The 19204-nt window shown below is 47.9% G+C and overlaps 2 protein-coding genes across 2 annotated transcripts; both read right to left on the bottom strand.

Annotated features, from left to right (window-relative positions):
• Nucleotides 1-2496: 2496 nt before the first annotated feature.
• TUBA8 (tubulin alpha 8) lies at nucleotides 2497-9868 on the bottom strand. Its single transcript, XM_066184302.1, has 5 exons — nucleotides 9795-9868; nucleotides 6385-6607; nucleotides 5573-5721; nucleotides 4305-4985; nucleotides 2497-2959 (listed from the first exon to the last, which is right to left on the bottom strand). The coding sequence occupies exons 1-5, from the start codon at nucleotides 9795-9797 to the stop codon at nucleotides 2672-2674; spliced, it is 1344 nt and encodes a 447-aa protein (XP_066040399.1). The 5' UTR covers nucleotides 9798-9868; the 3' UTR covers nucleotides 2497-2671.
• A 1855-nt stretch (nucleotides 9869-11723) lies between these two features.
• On the bottom strand, nucleotides 11724-17695 carry PEX26 (peroxisomal biogenesis factor 26). The gene is made up of 5 exons (XM_066184301.1): nucleotides 17426-17695; nucleotides 16905-17045; nucleotides 15768-16081; nucleotides 14961-15107; nucleotides 11724-14560 (listed from the first exon to the last, which is right to left on the bottom strand). Exons 1-5 carry the CDS (start codon nucleotides 17590-17592, stop codon nucleotides 14457-14459), a joined length of 873 nt encoding a protein of 290 aa, XP_066040398.1. The 5' UTR covers nucleotides 17593-17695; the 3' UTR covers nucleotides 11724-14456.
• Between the last annotated feature and the right edge of the window lie 1509 nt (nucleotides 17696-19204).

The raw sequence follows: 19204 nt of genomic DNA, 5'->3' as shown, positions 1-19204 counted from the left end.
ATTGGGACAGTCCCAGGTGTGGTCAGTGAGGATGAGGAGGATCGGGACAGTCCCAGGTGTGGTCAGTGAGGATGAGGAGGATCGGGACAGCCCCAGGTGTGGTCAGTGAGGGTGAGGAGGATCGGGACAGCCCCAGGTGTGGTCAGTGAGGGTGAGGAGGATCGGGACAGTCCCAGGTGTGGTCAGTGAGGGTGAGGAGAATTGGGATAGTCCCAGGTGTGGTCAGTGAGGGTGAGGAGGATCGGGACAGTCCCAGGTGTGGTCAGTGAGGGTGAGGAGGATCGGGACAGCCCCAGGTGTGGTCAGTGAGGGTGAGGAGGAGATGAAGCAGCCCCAGGTGTGGTCAGTGAGGGTGAGGAGGATCGGGACAGTCCCAGGTGTGGTCAGTGAGGGTGAGGAGGATCGGGACAGCCCCAGGTGTGGTCAGTGAGGGTGAGGAGGAGATGAAGCAGCCCCAGGTGTGGTCAGTGAGGGTGAGGAGGATCGGGACAGTCCCAGGTGTGGTCAGTGAGGGTGAGGAGGATCGGGACAGCCCCAGGTGTGGTCAGTGAGGGTGAGGAGGATCGGGACAGCCCCAGGTGTGGTCAGTGAGGGTGAGGAGGATCGGGACAGCCCCAGGTGTGGTCAGTGAGGATGAGGAGGATCGGGACAGTCCCAGGTGTGGTCAGTGAGGATGAGGAGGATCGGGACAGCCCCAGGTGTGGTCAGTGAGGGTGAGGAGGATCGGGACAGTCCCAGGTGTGGTCAGTGAGGGTGAGGAGGATCGGGACAGCCCCAGGTGTGGTCAGTGAGGATGAGGAGGATCGGGACAGCCCCAGGTGTGGTCAGTGAGGATGAGGAGGATCGGGACAGCCCCAGGTGTGGTCAGTGAGGATGAGGAGGATCGGGACAGCCCCAGGTGTGGTCAGTGAGGGTGAGGAGGATCGGGACAGCCCCAGGTGTGGTCAGTGAGGGTGAGGAGGATCGGGACAGCCCCAGGTGTGGTCAGTGAGGATGAGGAGGATCGGGACAGTCCCAGGTGTGGTCAGTGAGGGTGAGGAGGATCGGGACAGCCCCAGGTGTGGTCAGTGAGGGTGAGGAGGATCGGGACAGCCCCAGGTGTGGTCAGTGAGGATGAGGAGGGCCGGGCCCTGCCCAGGGCTGCTTTCAGGGGGGTTCCTGGCCCTGCTGGAGCAGCGATCTCCAAAGGACACAGTGACAGTGTTTGCAGGAGCAGGGGACACCTGGGTGAGGAGTGGGGAACACCTGGATGAGCACTCCCCTCCCTACTGCATCCCAGCCACCCCAGAAAAAAAGAGGAGTTTGATGGGAAAGGGGTTTAATTTGAGGGGAAAACCCTCTTTTTTTCATTACTGTATGTGTTTAAGTTGGAGGGGATCCCCCTTGACCTGTGATTTTAAGGGTAGCAATTAAAGGAAAACTTGCCTTTTCCATTATTTGAAGTTTAATTGAGGAAAGAATCCCCCTTTTCCCAACATTTGAAGTATTTAAAGAGAGGGGGGGAAAGGCAGAAAAAGAGAGAAAAATCGTGGGAAACGTGAGGTGAAAAAGGAGAGAAGAAAGGGTGGGAAATATGAAGTGGAAAAAGGATGATAAATGTAAACGGGAAAGGGTGGGAAATGTGAGGTAATTAGCACTCATGCGCTAATTAATTGGGAATTTATGAACACAACTGTGCAACAAAGGAGAGATGTCGTCTTAATTTTTGAGAGAAAATCTGGCAGAATCAGTCCCAGAAAGGAGCTTTTCAGGTCTGAAAGTTCACAGTCTTGAAAAAAAAAAAAAGGCCACTTGGGTATTTCTTGCAATTGTCTTGTTTTTTTGTAGGCAGGTCCTTCTTGAACAGAATTCTGTGTTAGCATCATAAAAAAAAAAATCTCCAGATTGTGAAATGAGCGAGGAGGGTCACAAATGCACGTAGGAGAACTTCATCCAAAAGCAAGACTAAACCTCATTTGTTGCACAGAGGTGTTAATAAATTCCCAATTGGTTCATGCGTGAGCACCTAGGTACTTCAGGGGTATGTGCCCAATTTATTTATCCATGAGCATCCAGTTAAATCTGCCCTCCATATGCCTTAGCATAGCTCCTAGGAGGACTTCTTCCACAATCTTCCAAAGCACAGAGGCGAGGCAAACTTGGCAGCCACCAGGATCCTCCTTTCTATCTTTTTTAACAATGGGGACAAATGTTTCCCTTTTTCCAGTTCCCCTGGCACTTCACCTGATTGCCATGACTTTTCAAATTATCCCGGAGAGTGACGTAGCTGACTGGGGATTCCCCAGAATCCCAGCTTTGGCAGGTGTCTGTGGTGTCCCTGTTGGCTCTGCTGGAAGGAGCAGCTTTTTGGGATGACCTACATGGAATGTGGTGAGTTTATCACGTGCATCGGAGCTTAAAGTGGCTCACATTAAGTGTGCAAGGGGGAGAAAGTCTTTTTACATCGCTGGGAGTGACGGGGCATTACTACAGCTGATGATCTCTTACAGGGTAATTCGCCTGTCGTTTATAGAATGAAAAATGTCACCAGGTGACCTCTCCTAAATTTATGTTTACACGTAAATTCACAGGTAAATACAGAAAATAAGCACAGGAAAGCTGGCCTAATTGTTGCCACATGCAATACAGTGACACAGAGACAATTCTGCGCTCACCAAATGTATTTTTAAAATTACTCCCCGTCATTCTCCTCTTCAAACGAGTCAGTCCCCACTTCTTCATAGTCCTTTTCCAGGGCAGCCAGGTCCTCCCGGGCCTCTGCAAACTCTCCCTCCTCCATGCCTTCACCCACATACCAGTGCACAAAGGCTCTCTTGGCGTACATCAGGTCAAACTTGTGGTCCAGCCGTGCCCAGGCCTCGGCGATGGCCGTGGTGTTGCTCAGCATGCAGACTGCCCGCTGCACCTGGGCCAGGTCCCCACCAGGAACAACTGTAGGAGGCTGGTAGTTGATCCCAACCTGGACACAGAGAAGGCTGTCAAACCCTTCCGTGAAAGAGCTGAAGAAATCTAAGTGACAGGTGCTGGGGTAGAGTGGTGCCAGATGGCAAGTCCCATTACAAATGTCCGAGAGCACAATACACACTCACTTTTTATCACTTTCTTATACTGTTCTACTCTTTAATGTACACTGACAAGTTTGTAGCTTTTTTAACAGCTACTCAGTACTGCATATAGATTTTCACCAAGATACTCTGTGGAAACTAACAAAAAAAGTCGGTTCCCAGTTGAAAGTTTTCATTGTTGAAGGAGCTGCCTGTACGACAAATGTTTTTCTGCGGTTAATTTCTGTGTTATTGTTGAAAACGTGTTTCCCAACAGTGGGGCGAGGCTGTATAATATTTCTAGGTTAACTAAGAGATTCCCTAATATCAGCATTTCCTGTATTAATTTTATCAGCTTCGGTATTTCCCCAATTTTAGATTGTGCCTCAGAGGCCACGCTCGTTGGCTGTTCTAAAGGTCAGGTCTGAAATTAAAACTTCTTTCAACTTTAACCCATACACACTTTGAATTTCCTCTTATTTAATATGGAAGAGCCTGTGTCAATGGGATGTCCAAAGGAGAAAAGACACATTTTATATAAATGCATCCTTCTCGTGTTCATTGGGAAATATCTGTATTCCCCTATGGTCAGGGGGAAATAGGAGAGACAGACAAGATAAAACTTTAAGTACAAGTTTTCTGCTAGACTGAACCTGCCCTTTACACACTAAAGAGAAGCACGTGGCAGGGTGCAGCATTAAATGTGGGTTTCCTGTCTTCTTTTCTTTGTGTTAGAACCTGAATTAATGCACGGGAGTCACAGTTTTGTGTTGGGGCTCAGTGTTTATTAATTCTTATCTATAGCACAGCCTCACGAGTTGTGAGCTCTAACTAGCAAGGTAGAAAATGGAGTGCCTCTAACTCTTTCCAAGGTCTTTTAAGAGCTAATGACCCAATAATGAGATGACGCCTGTATTATTTATACTTTTGACCCTATAACTGACCACCCAAGGTCAGCAATGCAGACCTTTTTCACCCAATTAGAAAAAACCACCCAAAACCAAGAAGAAGTTGAAGAAGAAAGACTTAGACAACGCCTTAAATCCTCCGTATTGCCCTATATACTGTATACCTGAAATTCTAAGTTTTTCACCCTGTGATGTCATAAAAGTCTATTTAAACTACACCCCCACAAACCCTCAATTTCAGAAGCCCGTTCCACGGCCTCAAGCCAAACGCAGTGCTTGCTTGAGGGTCACAGCACCTTTCAGAAAGCCTAAAATCCTCATCATTTTCCAGAACTCCAACATCCCTCCTCACCTTGAAGCCCGTTGGGCACCAGTCGACAAACTGGATGGTTCTCTTGGTCTTGATGGCAGCGATGGCCACGTTGACGTCCTTGGGCACCACGTCGCCGCGGTAGAGCACGCAGCAGGCCATGTACTTCCCGTGCCTGGGGTCGCACTTCACCATCTGGTTGTTGGGCTCGAAGCAGGCGTTGGTGATCTCGGCCACCGAGAGCTGCTCGTGGTGCGCGCGGTCGGAGGAGATGATGGGGGCGTAGGTGACCAGCGGGAAGTGGATGCGCGGGTAGGGCACCAGGTTGGTCTGGAATTCTGTCAGGTCGACGTTGAGGGCGCCGTCGAAGCGCAGCGAGGCCGTGATGGAGGACACGATCTGGCTGATGAGGCGGTTGAGGTTGGTGTAGGTGGGGCGCTCGATGTCCAGGTTGCGGCGGCAGATGTCGTAGATGGCCTCGTTGTCCACCATGAAGGCGCAGTCCGAGTGCTCCAGCGTGGTGTGCGTGGTCAGGATGGAGTTGTAGGGCTCCACCACGGCCGTGGACACCTGAGGGGCTGGGTAGATGGCAAACTCCAGTTTGGACTTCTTTCCGTAATCCACGGAGAGGCGTTCCATCAGCAAGGAGGTAAATCCAGAGCCGGTACCGCCACCGAAGCTGTGGAAGATCAGGAATCCTTGCAGCCCAGAACAGGCATCACTCTAGAAAGCAAAAGAGAAAATGAAACAGCAGCGGCTGAAAGAGGTGGAAAAGACTTTGCTGTGTGAGCTTGTCCTGAGCTGAAGGAGTGAGCAGTCACAGGCAGTCTACAGCAAAGATTTCATGTCAGGTTTTCCTGGGAAAGGGTTGGTGACAATTCCAACCTTTGCTTTCCCCACTGCCTCAACCTGTGACACAGGGATCTGTCCTGCCTCTCCCTCTGAACTTCACACTGCTCTGTTATTCTTGCTGAAACCGGCAATGTACAACTGCATAATCCACCCTTCAGTATCAGTATTGGTGCTAATAATATCGCTGTGAATAATGAATATTCAATATCAGTACATGTGCTAATAATTAAAAATTACATATTCAGAACCACTTTACAAAAATGCCTGGAGGCACGCAGCTGGGAAAGTGAACTACTGGTCTTCCCTCTTCTGTTCTATTCTGTGTCCGAGATATCATCTGTATGACTTCCAACCTCTTTTCTGAACCATTGATATCATTTGCAATTAGCAAGCTGTTAGTTCTGCCCTTCTTTCTTCTGCAGAGTCCAAACTGCTGTTCCAAAACCACTGGGATTTACCAGCTTACGGACACGATCCAGCACCGTATCAATGCTTTCCTTGCCAATGGTGTAGTGGCCGCGGGCGTAGTTATTGGCCGCATCCTCCTTTCCAGTGATCAGCTGCTCAGGATGGAAAAGCTCCCGGAAGGTGCCAGCCCGTACTTCATCTGAAGAAGAAAGAGAAATTGTAAAAGAATATGCTCCAGTGCCAACAAACCCTGGGTTTTGTTGACATCACTGCTTGCTCTCAGTCACAGGAGCTCATGATGCCAAAAGGAGAAGGGAAATGTCTCTGTAGCATTTTTTCATTGTTGCGTCTAATTGATTTATGGTGCATCTTCAGCCCAGCCCCCTTATCTTCTCATGAGCTTGTTGGTGACAAGTACAGCCTGCATCCACAAGTCCCCAGAAAAAAAAAAAAAAAAAAAGTGTGAAGAAATTCAGGTGTGCCGATTTTTAGACATTCTTCTATTATTGGAAGGGGAGCAGTCAGGCTCCCACTTTGAATCCAAACTGAAGAGAAGCAGAATTTGAATGGCGAAAATGTCATGGTAAACAAACCCAAAAGTTAAATATCGATGCAAAGAGAAGCTGTACACACCACGTGTACCAGCTCTTAAACTGCTGGGGATCCTCCTGTTCCTATTTGTAACACCTGTGACAGAATCTGGCATCCTGTGTCACAAAAAATAAAAATTAATTTCACACTACCTAGTGGCAGCCCAAGGTACAAAGGGCTGCTCTGTGCTAGTGAAGACTGGTGGCACAGCGTGGTGATATGAGGGACAGCAATCTCGCCTCCGTTTTTGCAGGTTCATTTCTGTACTGACCTACCACAGTTGGCTCCAAGTCCACCATCACGGCCCGTGGCACGTGCTTCCCGGTGGCCGTTTCGTTGAAAAATGTGGTGAAGGAGTCGTCAGAGCTGGGTTTGTCTGGCAGGTCCTTGAAGGTGCCATCAGGCTGGATGCCGTGCTCCAGGCAGAAGAGCTCCCAGCACGCATTTCCTATCTGCACTCCAGCCTGGCCAACGTGGACAGAGATGCACTCACGCTGAGGGGAGACAGAAGAGGCAGGGTCAGAAAGAACAGTGTAGCCTAGCCCTCCTTATTCCTGCTGGTTGCATTTTCCCAGTGTATTGCATTTCCAAAAAATCAGTGAATTGTCAGCTGTTCCTTGCCATGACCACAATGAGACTGCACATGCCAGATACTGGGGCAGCTCTTTAAAAAACTGACATCTGTGTGTGCTGTACTGTAGAAGTATATTGAACCAAGAAAAACTAATTTCAATTACACAAAGCCCACCTTTCTTCCTGGATTGGCCCTGCTGAGGAGCACATCCCAGCTGAGTTTATTTTTACTCCTGGCTGGAACATGACGCAGCCACGTGGCATCCTTCACCCTTACGTAACCCAAGGCAGGTGATGTCTTTTGATCCTTCTGCCCTCTGAGAGCAGGCTAGCCTGGAAACTTGGAAGGGCTGCTTTCACCTAAGGAAATTATTTCAGATTTTCTTGGTCGAAACAAATGTTACTTCCAGCTCCTGAGCAGCCATTAATTTTATATCACAGGTGCATTTCTTGTCATTGCAGTATAGTGTATTTGTATGATTCTGTGGCAGCCAGGAAGAAAAAACTCTGTAACACCAGGCTAAAGTAGGCAGGTGTCGATTGCTCCAAAATCCTGCACACTTAAAAGTACAGGAGCATGAAGGCCCTGGTGCTGGATTTCAGAAGTTCACAAACAGAATTATAAAGCAAATACTTCTGGGTTTGTCCCAACAATTGCAACACTGGGTGTAGCAAAAGGCTTTTTTTTTTTTTTTTTTTAGGAGAGAGTGGTTTCAGGCATGTGGATTTTTTCAGATTTGGTTTCTGCTTTGGAGCAATTAAAGCTGCCTGAGCTCTGGTTTTGTGACTCCCCAGGGCCTTGTCTATACTAGGGGGTAAAAAAAAAGTTGGCCACTGAACACTGGCCTGTGATCTCCTGTGCTGATTGATAATTCAAAAAAACTGGCACAGTTTTGGCTGAGGCCAGTTAATATTTTTTTTCCAGACAATGCTTGGGCACCATGCAGAAAACAACTCAAGATCAAGAATGGTTTCCAATGAGCAGCTCACTGAGCACTGCCAGGCTTTGGAGAGGGATGGAGAATTGAGATGCCCAGCTATGAAGCAGGCCTGGCTTTAAGGGCAGAGGACAGTCCTCGCTCATTCTTGTTTTGTAATATTGCATTTAGAGATAACTAATGGTACTATCAGATTTGACCAGGTGATTTTTTAAAAAATTAAATTCTGTATCTGCTTACCCAGGAAAATCCTTCTGTGACCTGAGGATGAAATGTATCCTCCCCCAAAAGTAAATTTTCAGTCACAATGTGTGACCAGCAACATCTCTGGAGCAGTGTTTTCTTCACAAATGGACATGTATTTGTGTTTAAGAAACATGACCGAAGACATTTTTTTCAGAAGCAACTAGAATTTCAAAAATCATCACTGCCCCGGCTAGTCATCCCCAGAAGTTCAAATGAACATGGAAGCTCAATTTGAATCTTTCCTTCAATGAAATAAATTACTTCTATTCAGTAGTCATTTCTAGGCTGCTCACTCTGCAAATGCATGTGCTCTCAGGTGTACTTGCACAACACTGTTTTCCTCAACTGAGTTGTGCAAAGGTCTATTTGAGTGACAATGGGGCTTCATAAATCAGCGTATCACAATCTGGAGGATTACTCAGGAGATACCAATGGCATATTTGGGCTTTTTGGGCTTAGGGAATTCAGTTAATGCTGGCTTTCCACAGGGCAGGCTCCTGCCTTTCCTTTCAAATCTCAGTGTCAATCTGTGAGGCTGGCAGCAAGAAAAATAAGGGTTTCTTGTCTTTTCAAACCCAGCACCGAGGCCAGCTGGCTTTTAAAAATAATATCTTTAGAAGCAAAACTACAATTACAAGTCAAGCAATATTTTAAACCTGGAGAGCTGCTTTGTTCTGTTCTTCAGGTCTGCAGAGGAATTGGTCTGGTTTTTCACAGATAGAACAAGTGAATGCTGCCTTAGGAAGTTAATATTGTAAAGCTTTGTATAGGATTGTAGCTGGAGACTTTTCACACTGAGTTTTCAGCTGCACTAGTTTGAAACCATATCTCCCCCCTGCTTTTTGGGCCAATTCACCTTCTCCTACCCCAGCAATGATTTAGAAATATTCTGCCAAAAAGAGAAGACAGTGAAAAAGTGGTTTCTGATTTTGCATCATAAACAGCATTAAAATAGATGCCAGACTTTTAGTAGGGAAGAGAGTGGGCCTTCTTGAGTGTCACAGTCAGAGTAAACTGATCTTTACGTGATATTTTACTTCGGAGCCTATTCCAAACTCATGTTTCACATCCCACCACTGATTTACCAAGACAGGTCTAACGAAGAAACAGTAGAAAGGACCAGATCCTTTGTGAAACTAAACCTGGGACTGCTCTGACTCTTAAAAAACCAAACTAATACCTGGCTCCAGGATTTACTGCAAAAGGCAGACTTTAGTCTTCCAGCTGTTCCACAAACACGCTGACTTCCCTAGGTCTGGGAAGCCTGTGGAAGTATTCTGCCTGTGAGATGAGCTGGCAGAACGTAACACAGTTCTTCCTCTGCACCAAAATTAGACTCAGTGCTGGAGATATACTGGGGTAAAAGGTGAAATGGATTTTTTTTCACATTCCAAGAGGTTTTGAGAGGTTTCTACAAATTTATAACAAGCCCCCAACGCTTTTTTAAGAAAGGGCATTTTTTCACTTGCTTAAACACATATTCGTATAAAAGGATTCATGGACTCCAGAAACACACATGCATACCCTGTATAGCTATGGACAGTACAGCCATTGGGGCGTAATTAATTTAAACCAGACACAAAGGTAAATAACTAATTTTTGTTTATTTCTAAAAGAAAAAAAATATTCTCTGTGGTCACAACAGAAAGCACCAAGCAGCTAAGACTCCCCACATCTAATTTATCTTATTCCACTAATTAGAGACTCTCTGAAGAAAACCTAATGCCGTTATGTGTGGAAAAGGACAGCAGTGCAGCTTCCACTCCTCCAGGAAGATTTCCTGCACTCCTTTCCCATCTTCTTACGTGCTGAGTGGTGTTTGGGGTCAGGGTTCCGTGGCAAAACTTCCTGATAAGAGCAGATCCCGCTGCCTTCCCTCGCCCACGGCCCTCCCGGTGCCCGTGTGTGCCCACATCCCCCTTACCATGGTGTGTCCAGAGGCGTTTCCCTCCCTGTGGGATCACTGGTGGCAGGTCTGTGCAGGAGCCTGGCTCTGCCTGCAGGACAGGAGGCACCCTGGGCCCAGCACCTGCTGCCGCACTTCAGTGTCACAGCGCTGGGGGAAGAGGTCACCCCGCTGCCTCCAACACCCCTCCCGTGCAAATCCACACACACAGGCCGGGCTCAGAGACTCCCCAGGCTTCAAACCCAGCGCGGGTACACTTACTGATTTGGAGCACGGCCGTGAAACACATCGTACACTGTGCTTTCTCACACCTCAGGGTTTTAACATCACAGGCACCACCCCAGTTCCCTGCTCTGCCAACACGTACTTCTCTAGATGAAAATCGCCCCGAAATTCCAGTACAGAAGGCGTAAGAGAGCAAATGAATGAAGAAAGATGGAAGAAAAACAAAAATAGAGATCTGGAAAGTAAACTTAATTACCATTCTTAAGCGTGCTCTACTAGCGCTTTTAAATGATCTCCTGGCTTCTCTAACAACATTTCCGTTTACTTCTATGACTTCTCTTTCCGTGTGCAGTCATCAAGACTGTCAGCAGGACAGCTTTCAGTACAGACTCTCACTTCTCTGCCCAAACACAGAAAGAAATTGATTCTTATTGCAGTGTTTATTGCAGGACAGGTCTGGAGGCATCACCCCAACGTTCTGACACCAAATTAGCGCAGTTGCCTCCACCACTTTGCTCCTTCTGCACTAGTTCCCCACTGGAAAGCAGCAGCTTCTCTCAGTAGAGAAATCCTCGTGTTTGCAACCCCTAGGTAACAAAGAGAAGGCCACGCTTGCTTGAATCTGTGCTATGTATCCCCAGACTTTATAAATGTGCTGTTTATGATGACGTTTAATCAGCAGACATTAAACAGGCAACTCCTAAAATGTAGCTTAGTCTACTCTGACATGATAGTACTTGATTGTTCTGCCTCTGTTGTCTTCTTTAACACCTACGTTTCAACAGCGACTAATTGTTCACACTGTTTTTTATAAACTCACTTTGGTACAGTCTTCATTTTGCTGTTCTTTACATGAACCTGCAAATCATTACTCTGCTTTTGGCTGGGAAAAGCTATAGACCCCTAATTTCTGGAGCCATAATTGTTTTTTAACAAAGGATTTCCATGATAATTACCATGATAATTTCCATGACAATCTGCTGCTTTAAGGTAAATCTCAGAGTTCTTCAGAAAACCATCAGATGGTTGCTTTGAGACTAAGGAATTTTCACATTTTCACATCTCTGAAAATGGTATTTTTGAATAATCTAGAAGTCAGAAGTGTCGTCGTACTGGTTTAACCCCAGCTGGCAACTGGGCACTGAACCAGAAGAGTAAGAGAGAGCCTGTGGGTTGAGGTGTAGTTTAACACACAAAGGAAAAGTTGTGCACGCACAACAAAAGTTGTCCTGGAGATTGATATGCAGTTAAATGCTTTTTGTCCTCTACTGGATGTACAACACTCCTTCCTTACAGCTTTGGTTACCTGAATGACTCACCAACAGTGTCAGAACCATGGATTATTTTAGACCATTATGATGCCATTTTGAAATACAGTGGACTCTTACTAAGTTCTTAGGTGATCACACAAAATCCTCTTTTCCTTTCAATTTGGGCCCTGTAAGTCTTTTTGAATTTCCCACACATTTTAAGACCTTCCTCAGAAAGTGAAGGAGGATTTAAACACTTTCATCGTGCTCCCCGTATAACTGTTTCCTGTTAGTCTGTTGCCACCTGCTGGGAGAACCAGCAGCATCTTATTTCAGGATTTAATGAACTTCCCAAGTAATTAAGTGTACCTGTACAACACTGCTTCATTGATAAAACACTGGTTTTCAGGCATTATCCCTGAAACAGAGAACTGTGCTATGTAATTTTTTATTCACTATTTGCAGAGTTTTCTCCCCTGATACAGTAAGGTCAGAAGTGTAGTTAGTTCTAATATAAAGATACATTAATCTAATAATGATGAATGCCAGGTACTTTATTCTTGTTAGTATTGGTCTCGGCCATCCCAAAATGAAGGCTTACACCCTACCAACATCATCAGTGGATTAGATCCCCTCAGATTCACACTGAAGACATTCTCTACCTAATTCAAATATGCTGAAACAATGAATCAATGTGAGACAATTCTGGAAAACTTTGATATACTTTGTAGTGTATCAATACAATAAACACCGTTTTTTTCATATACTCAATCACAGCACAAACAAGCAGCTCTACAAAGAGGTAAATCAGTGGTCACTTTATTATAAAAATTAGATACTGCAGTTTTAGTATTAATTGCAAAAAAACCCCCAAAACCCTGATACCTTATTTATGCCTTCTTGCTCTCTCATGATGAATTAAAAACAATATAAATCCTAAATCAGTAGTACTCCAATAAAGTCAAGGTTACCGACCTACACTTAAAATAAAGTTGAATGTTAAAAGTCCTGGTAAGTGACGCTTTACAGCATTCTAAAAACCATGCCTGGCCTGCTGAAACCAGAGGTCCAAACCAACCTCCAAAACTGCATCTCTGCCATCCAACTAAAAACGATGCCAGGAGACTACAGCAAAAAGTGTTGTTCGTTACCTAACAGTCACTTTGATAAGAATCTGGCCTGACTTCAGAGTGAAGTTTGCCATTTCATTAACTGGCTTACAAAGGACATCACCTGAGGCCTTGCAAAGCAGGGGGGGGCAGAAGATTTCTGGTCATCCTGGTCATTTCTTGGAAGAGCTCAACTCCAGACAGAGCTTCTGTGTTTCATTCTGATTTCACACCAAGTGTTGGTTTCGGTGTTGTAACTGCACTTGCAGCTGGATTACAGGAACCATTTACCAATAGCCAAGGCTGCTCTTCCCTGTGTGTGCAGAGTATATAAGAAATTACTTTTTTATATGGAAAAGCTATGTGCTAGTTAACCTGGTAGAGTAGTAGAGTCCTGGCAGAGACAAAAAACTTTGGGGAGGGATATGGGGATTGCTTTGGGTTTAAAAAACTCTTGAGACAACCAGGCAAGGTCGTTACTGCGCCCATGAATAACCTGCCCGAGTTTGTCTGACGATAACGCTGGAGTGCAGCTCTTTTTTGGGCTAATTTAAGATGAATCAGACCATTATTTTTAGTAGTGAAGACGAGACTCTTTTCAAAGTGTCCCAGTGGGGAGCAGAGGAATAGACGACACACAGTCCGAGGGTACCGACACCCCCATCTGTGTGAAGAAAACAGCAACAGCCACCACCTTGGACTATGGATACTGCCAGAGACAAAGGGCACTCCTGCTGTAGGACACCACACTGGGATCTACACTGGCTACGTCTCAGGGGTCTGGTGTGGTCCCACCAAAAAGGCTGCTGTGACATTCTGCAGTTTGGGCTGACATCAGTGAGTTTGCACCCTTTTGGCACAAGGGCTGGGATGACAGAGGCCAATTTGTCTGTGGCCTTTCACCTTTAACTTGTCCCCTCCAGCACACAAGAGTGTGAAAGCAGAGTTTTGTTAGGTCAGTGCTCCCTCCTTGGAATTTACCTTTTGTCAGTTGATGATAGATGGATGAATGGACGGAGGAGAAATTAATGTTCTACCCTAAACCTCTAATTTCTGCCCCAGGTGGTCAGAGATGGTCTGGTGACAGACCTGCAGCTGTACAGTTTTCTTGCCACCGATCTGGGGAAGGTCTTGTGATGTCAGAGAAGAATCTCTTTCTATAAAAAATAAACTTTTGTTCTGAATGACAGAGCGTTGCTAAAGGACTCCCATCTAACCCAGGACTTTGGATACTGGGGATTGGGGAGCAATTCTAGATGGACAGAGACACTTTTTGACATCTACATAAACAAAGCAAGAGGTAAGGAAAGAGTAAAAACAAATCAACAACTTCAGTTGTTCAACTAGATTATAACATCAAATATAATTTTAAAAAATAAATCTATTTCCTTACCACCCCCACCAAGTGCTTCTAAGAATGACTATGCATCAGGCACGCACTAAGTGCTGTAATTTGCATTTCAGGAGAGTAGATACAACACAACAGTCTCTGTGGGCCACCACCTCATCTTTCTGCCTTAAATATGACTGAAATCCAGGGTGCCTGTCCAAAGAGGCATCAGTCACAAGAGAAATCATGGCTTTCAAAATGCAATGGGCTTTACTTTCTCCAGTGTTTTTCTTCCACGTGCTTGTCCTAAATCCCCTGCTGCAGGAACTGGGCTTTTCAGATGTCTTCAGGCAAAACAGAACATTCCCCTAATCACTGGTACTCCGTTGCCTTTTACAGTCATGCTTCCAGGAACACTACTGCACTTGTTCAGAGAACTGCTCAGCATTTTCAAGGATGAGAACTTCTTCCATGGTTCATACCTGGTTACACAACCCTCACTGAAGGGACACATCCAAAGCAAAGTGTCTGAAAAGGAGGATTCTTATTCACTCGTAGATACGGAAGGAATGGCTTTACCCTAGTGTTGGACAGGACCAAGCAAAATGTCAGGAATACTTGCTGTGGCTTCGAAGTTCATACAACCACCATTCCCTGTCTGAAGAAATTCCAGGAGTCCACAGGCGGTCATCTCAGACTTCAGCGGTCCCTGAAGAGCCTGGCGAGATCCCCAAGGCAAGGTGACACTTTCAGTGGAGGAAGACACTTAGTCTCGAATTGGAGGCCTGTGGACTGGAGAAAGCACAGCTGCCCACGCCTGTCTGAAGAGCTGCACCAGTTTGTAAATGAATGGCAGTGATGTGGGAGAAGCTGCAAGGCAGAGCAAAAAGGTAAAATTAACTTGGTAAAACTTAACTAAGTAAAACCAACATACACTAAACATATTAAAAAAGAACTACCCCCAGATAGAGTTAACAAAAACCTAGTTATCTTCCTTTCTTTGATGAAGAGAAGGCTGAGTCTCGGACAGCTCTGCCTGCCTCTCACAGTCTGTACCTTGTCTGCTGGAAAGTTTTCAGAAAACTGGCATTTGTGGAGCTTCATCTTTCTGCATGGACTGCAACTGGAAACATTACACACACTAAGTTCCCAGTCACCCAGATTTTGTGTCTCCCTGAGACGTTTACACAGACCAAGTTTATCACAAGCAACTCATTTCTTCTCCATAACCGTAAAGGAATTTGAAAAATTGGAAATCTTAATCCTGTACCTGGGTCTAATCTCACCACCACCAGGTACAGCAAAAAAGTAGCCAAGAGCATCTTCTTGTAAGGAAGTAAGTAGAAGTGGTTTGACATGGACCTCAGTGCTCTACGTAGCAGTGTCAGCATTGTCAGGAGCTTTTGGGACAGCACTCCTGGAAAACAAGAACAGAAAGGCTGTCAGGGCAAAGTGAAGTTTAAAAAGTAATCACACAGATATAGGCAATAAGAAACTGAGATACTGGAAGCCTGATTGCATGAGACTTGGGTTTGGTTTGGGTTTCTATATAACAGGGAACAGAGAAAGAGTACAATTTTGTAACACATTTCATTATACTTCTTTTTTCAGTCATCTACTACAATATGATCATATACTACAGTAGTGCCAACTTCTGTCCTGGGAGAAAACACCAAATGATTTACAGTTCTGGAGAAGAAGCAGTACTTTAAATGCTAGACAGGCATTGTTCTACTTGGACTCAAGTGTAAATGGAAATGAAGCAAAGCGTACACAGAGCCAACAAAACACACCCTTAAAGGACTGCCAGCTAGTCTTAATTCTCCTTTTTCCCCTAAAAAGCCTCCCAAAACCTCCACAGCACATTTGATCCTGGACATTAACAGTCATCTCCTGATGTTGGCAGAGACTAAATACACTTTGCAATTCTCAGTCTTTTATTTCCTGCTGTGATACACAAGGGGACTTCTTCATGGCAATATTCTTAACACACAGTTAATACCTGCTACCCTTCGCCAGTAAGGGACCAACCTGAAATGTCAAAAAAAAGAGCACAAAAAACAGAGGGAAAGCCTACCCAGGAGAGTTTCTGTGGCTGGCTCTTGCTGCTCCTCAGCAGGCGAGCGTGTCTCCTCCCTCTGAGCCCAGCGGCGGCGGCTCTCGCGGACGGTGCCGAGCAGAGCCAGCTGCTGCTCGCTGTCCAGCCCAGCACAGCCCCTCACCAGCTCCTCTGCGCCCTCAAAGAGCCCCAGGGGCAGCAGCACCTCCGCCAGGTACAGCTCCAGCAGCGACCCAAGCTCGGGGAGCCTCTGGTTGGCCTGGGCTCTCAGCCAGCTGCTGCCCGCCTCCAGCATCACCTGCGGCTCTCTCACTTTGCTGTACAGCAGGATACTGAAATGCAAGGGAGGAGCGTGAGGAAACCCCGAGTCTGTTGAGTTTCTCAATGCCTCTGAGGGTGTCCAGCGCCTCACAGAAAATGGCTTAAATCGATAGCAAGACAGTGTGGTCAGGTATGTCTCGGAGAAGCAAAAAGGTTTTATTAAAGGAGGAAAATAATACAAAAAACAAAGAATAAAGCCAAGCACAGTAGAACCCATACACTTGCTAAAACACCCCAAGAATGCCTTGAGCACCTTTGTTCTTATCTACGTAACGATCAAGGAGGGTCCCATTGGCAAACGGGCCATAGAAGCTGGCAGCTACAGGTTTGGAAGAACACCTAAAAGGACAAACCGGTGCTTCTGTCCTGGCACCGAGCCAATCGCCATGAGAAGGGCATGGAAAGTTCTGGCTGAACTTCCCAAAATGTCTAGAGGTAAACTGAAACTTCTTTCCTTACGCAGAAATGCCCACTCGGGTGTGGGGGGTGCCTTCCTACTTAAGTCTCTGTCGAAGCTGACATCACTGACACCTACTCCCCACGACGAGCTCTCAAGAAGGGATGAATTGGGGCCTACATCAAAACACAGAGAGAATCCTGAGGCACACAACAGCTGCAGCCATTGATGTTACTCTCTCAGCATCACCCCTTTTGGACTTGATCACCGTGAAGCAATCTGGCAGGCACGCTCCAGCACACACAGGTCAAGAACATGCCCGTCCCAGATCTCACACCAAGCAAAGTGAAAATATCATGTACTACCCAAGCCTGGCCTGCAGTTAAACCCAACACAAGCCCCGTGTGTATATCTGACAGCAACAGACAGAAACTCACCACAGCTCCAGAACTTTTGGAGGCAGATGTTCAGGGACATGGTAATACTGCAGGACCCAAGACAGAACTTCTCTCCACCGGTTCATCTCGGCCAGCGCCTGAATCCCCACAACACAAAGGGAGCATTTCACTTCTGCAAAACTGGTGAGGAACAGACACCTAAATAAGTGCTTCTTACAACCCCAGGTCCCCCTGCATCCCTTCAGTGCAGCCCAAGTACCCTACAGTTCTCTGCTTCCCCTCCTTCCTCTCTACTTGCCCCCTACAAAAAGGCCGATTCGACCTCCAAGGATATGCACTGTATCTCTGAGAGAACGAAGGGAGAACTCCTGGGCACACCCCACTTCCCTCCAACACGCACAGATCCCTCCACATGGAACGTGCCAATATCCCCATGGATAAAACAAACGCCAAACCACGGCGGGCACGGCCTGAAGTTCGAAGCCAGCCCGGCGCTGATGCGACACCCAGCAGCTTCCCACCGCCCGCCCGTGCCCTCGGCAGGCCGGCACGGCTCGCACCTCTCGTGGCCGGGCCCGGGGCCGGCTCCCAGGCTGTCGCAGCCCGCCTCGCACCGCTCCACGGCGGCGGCGAAGTCGCGGTGCAGCACCAGCAGATCCGCCGCCTCCTCCAGCAGCGCGGCCGCCTGCGCCGGCCCCGGCGCCCAGGCGGGCGGCTCTGCCCGCATGGCTCCGGCGGGAGGGCTCCGCCCGGCCCCGCACGGCTCCGCATCGGCCTCCGGCTCCAGCGCCGCCACCGCCCCCGCCGGGGCACGGCTCCGCTCCGCTCGGGCAGAGGCCGGAAAGCCGGGATGGAGGCTCCCGGCAGCGGAAGGGCCGGCCCGGAGAGCAGCCCCCGGCCCCGCGGGCCGCCGGGACGTGTAGTCACCGCGGCAGGAGGGCGCCGACCGCGGGCTGGAGCGTCTCTTACGGGGAAAGGCTGAGGGAGCTGGGTCTGGGCAGCCTTGGGAGGAGACCGCTGAGAGGAAACCTCTTTGATGTGTATGAATACCTAAAGGGAGGTGCTAAGAAAATAAAGGCAGGCTCTGCTCTGGGGTAGCCAGCAGTAGGACAAGAGGCAGCGGGGCAGAAAGTGATGCACAAGAAGTTCCACCTGGAAAGGGGGAAGGACTCCTTTCCTGTGCGGTGACCATGCACTGGCACAGATTGCCCAGGGATGTGTGGAGTGGGCGATGATGAAGATATTCCAGGATCGCCTGGATGCAATCCTGCGCGCTCTGCAATGACCCTGGTTGAGCAGGGAGGTGGGACCAGATGACCCACTGTGGTCCCTTCCAGCCGGACTCTGCGGGGACCAGCGGTGGAAAGCGGGGTCTGTGGGGACCGAGATCGGTGCCCGTCCCTTCCAAAACGCGCTGCCTTCCTCTTCTCCCTCGTGCGGCTGCCGAGGGAAAGGGGCCGAGCCGGCGCTGCCCGCCTCGCCTGTTCTCCCCGCGGCCGCCGGGCGTCAGCCCAGCCCCGGGAGTGTCCCAGCTCTCCTCCCCGGGCCGGGAGCCGGGAGAAGGGGCTCGGAGCCGTGCTAACGGGGCTCCGCGGGCGATGGATGCTCTCCGCTCCCGGCCGCCTCTTCCTCCCGGCACCTCTCCTCAGGAGCCCCGTGCCCGCAGTTTTAAGCGCATTACGCTGTTTTAATGGAGTTCGGGCGTAATAACAGCGTCGGCAGCAGTGCCCGGCAGGCAGCGATCCGCATTCTCTTTCGCTTGTTGTTTAAAAACAACGGGGTGTCTTGGTTACAAGGTAATTACGGCAGTCAGTGCAAGCGCTCTTCAAAAAGGGATCTCTACAGGAGAGACAGGATTTATCCTGTAACCTTTCTAAACAACCGACACACTTATCTGTCCCCCCCCCCCACCCCCCGCGCTGAATATTTAATTAAAAATCAAATGGGCTAATACAAAACATGCTAAAGAGTGAAACACACCTTTTAAACGCATCTTTTTAAGGGGATTTTGTACGCCATTTCAGCGTGGCGAATATGATGAAAGCTTGACCTGAGCTCTCTTTTTCTAGGTAGGTGTTCCCAGGAGGCAGGACCATGTACCTGCTCCTCGGGGCAGCAACAGGATCACTCTGCAGTAGTTACAAAGTCGTACATCCAAGGGGTTGGCACACCGCCTTTAACAGTGGAAGAGGTTCCTGAAGGATTCCGAACTAAGCTAAGGTGAAACCACTGCACAGAAACACGTGAAAGGAAGGGCCCGGCAGGCAAAGGCAGAGGTAAATGCTTTTCAGGCTTCTGTTTCTGTCGCTCGGCGCTTGCAATTCGGGAAACAGCATTCC

Source organism: Chamaea fasciata, unplaced genomic scaffold (genome assembly GCF_029207755.1).
Source record: "Chamaea fasciata isolate MVZ Bird 193981 ecotype frontalis unplaced genomic scaffold, bChaFas1.0.hap1 SCAF_5, whole genome shotgun sequence".
NCBI lineage: Eukaryota > Metazoa > Chordata > Aves > Passeriformes > Sylviidae > Chamaea > Chamaea fasciata.
This window is presented reverse-complemented; position numbering and strand designations above follow the sequence as displayed.

What these genes read in the sequence shown, in the direction of transcription:
- PEX26 (XM_066184301.1), bottom strand. Translation starts at nt 17,592, where the DNA reads ATGCGGGCAGAGCCGCCCGCCTGGGCGCCGGGGCCGGCGCAGGCGGCC. An exon ending in CCCGGGCCCGGCCACGAGAG is followed by an intron (nt 17,046 to 17,425) that starts GTGCGAGCCGTG and finishes GTTCCTCACCAG; the next exon opens with TTTTGCAGAAGTGAAATGCT. An exon ending in CCAAAAGTTCTGGAGCTGTG is followed by an intron (nt 16,082 to 16,904) that starts GTGAGTTTCTGT and finishes CTTGCATTTCAG; the next exon opens with TATCCTGCTGTACAGCAAAG.
- TUBA8 (XM_066184302.1), bottom strand. An exon ending in TGGATCGTGTCCGTAAGCTG is followed by an intron (nt 4,986 to 5,572) that starts GTAAATCCCAGT and finishes TTTGCTTTCTAG; the next exon opens with AGTGATGCCTGTTCTGGGCT. An exon ending in GGTGCCCAACGGGCTTCAAG is followed by an intron (nt 2,960 to 4,304) that starts GTGAGGAGGGAT and finishes CTCTGTGTCCAG; the next exon opens with GTTGGGATCAACTACCAGCC.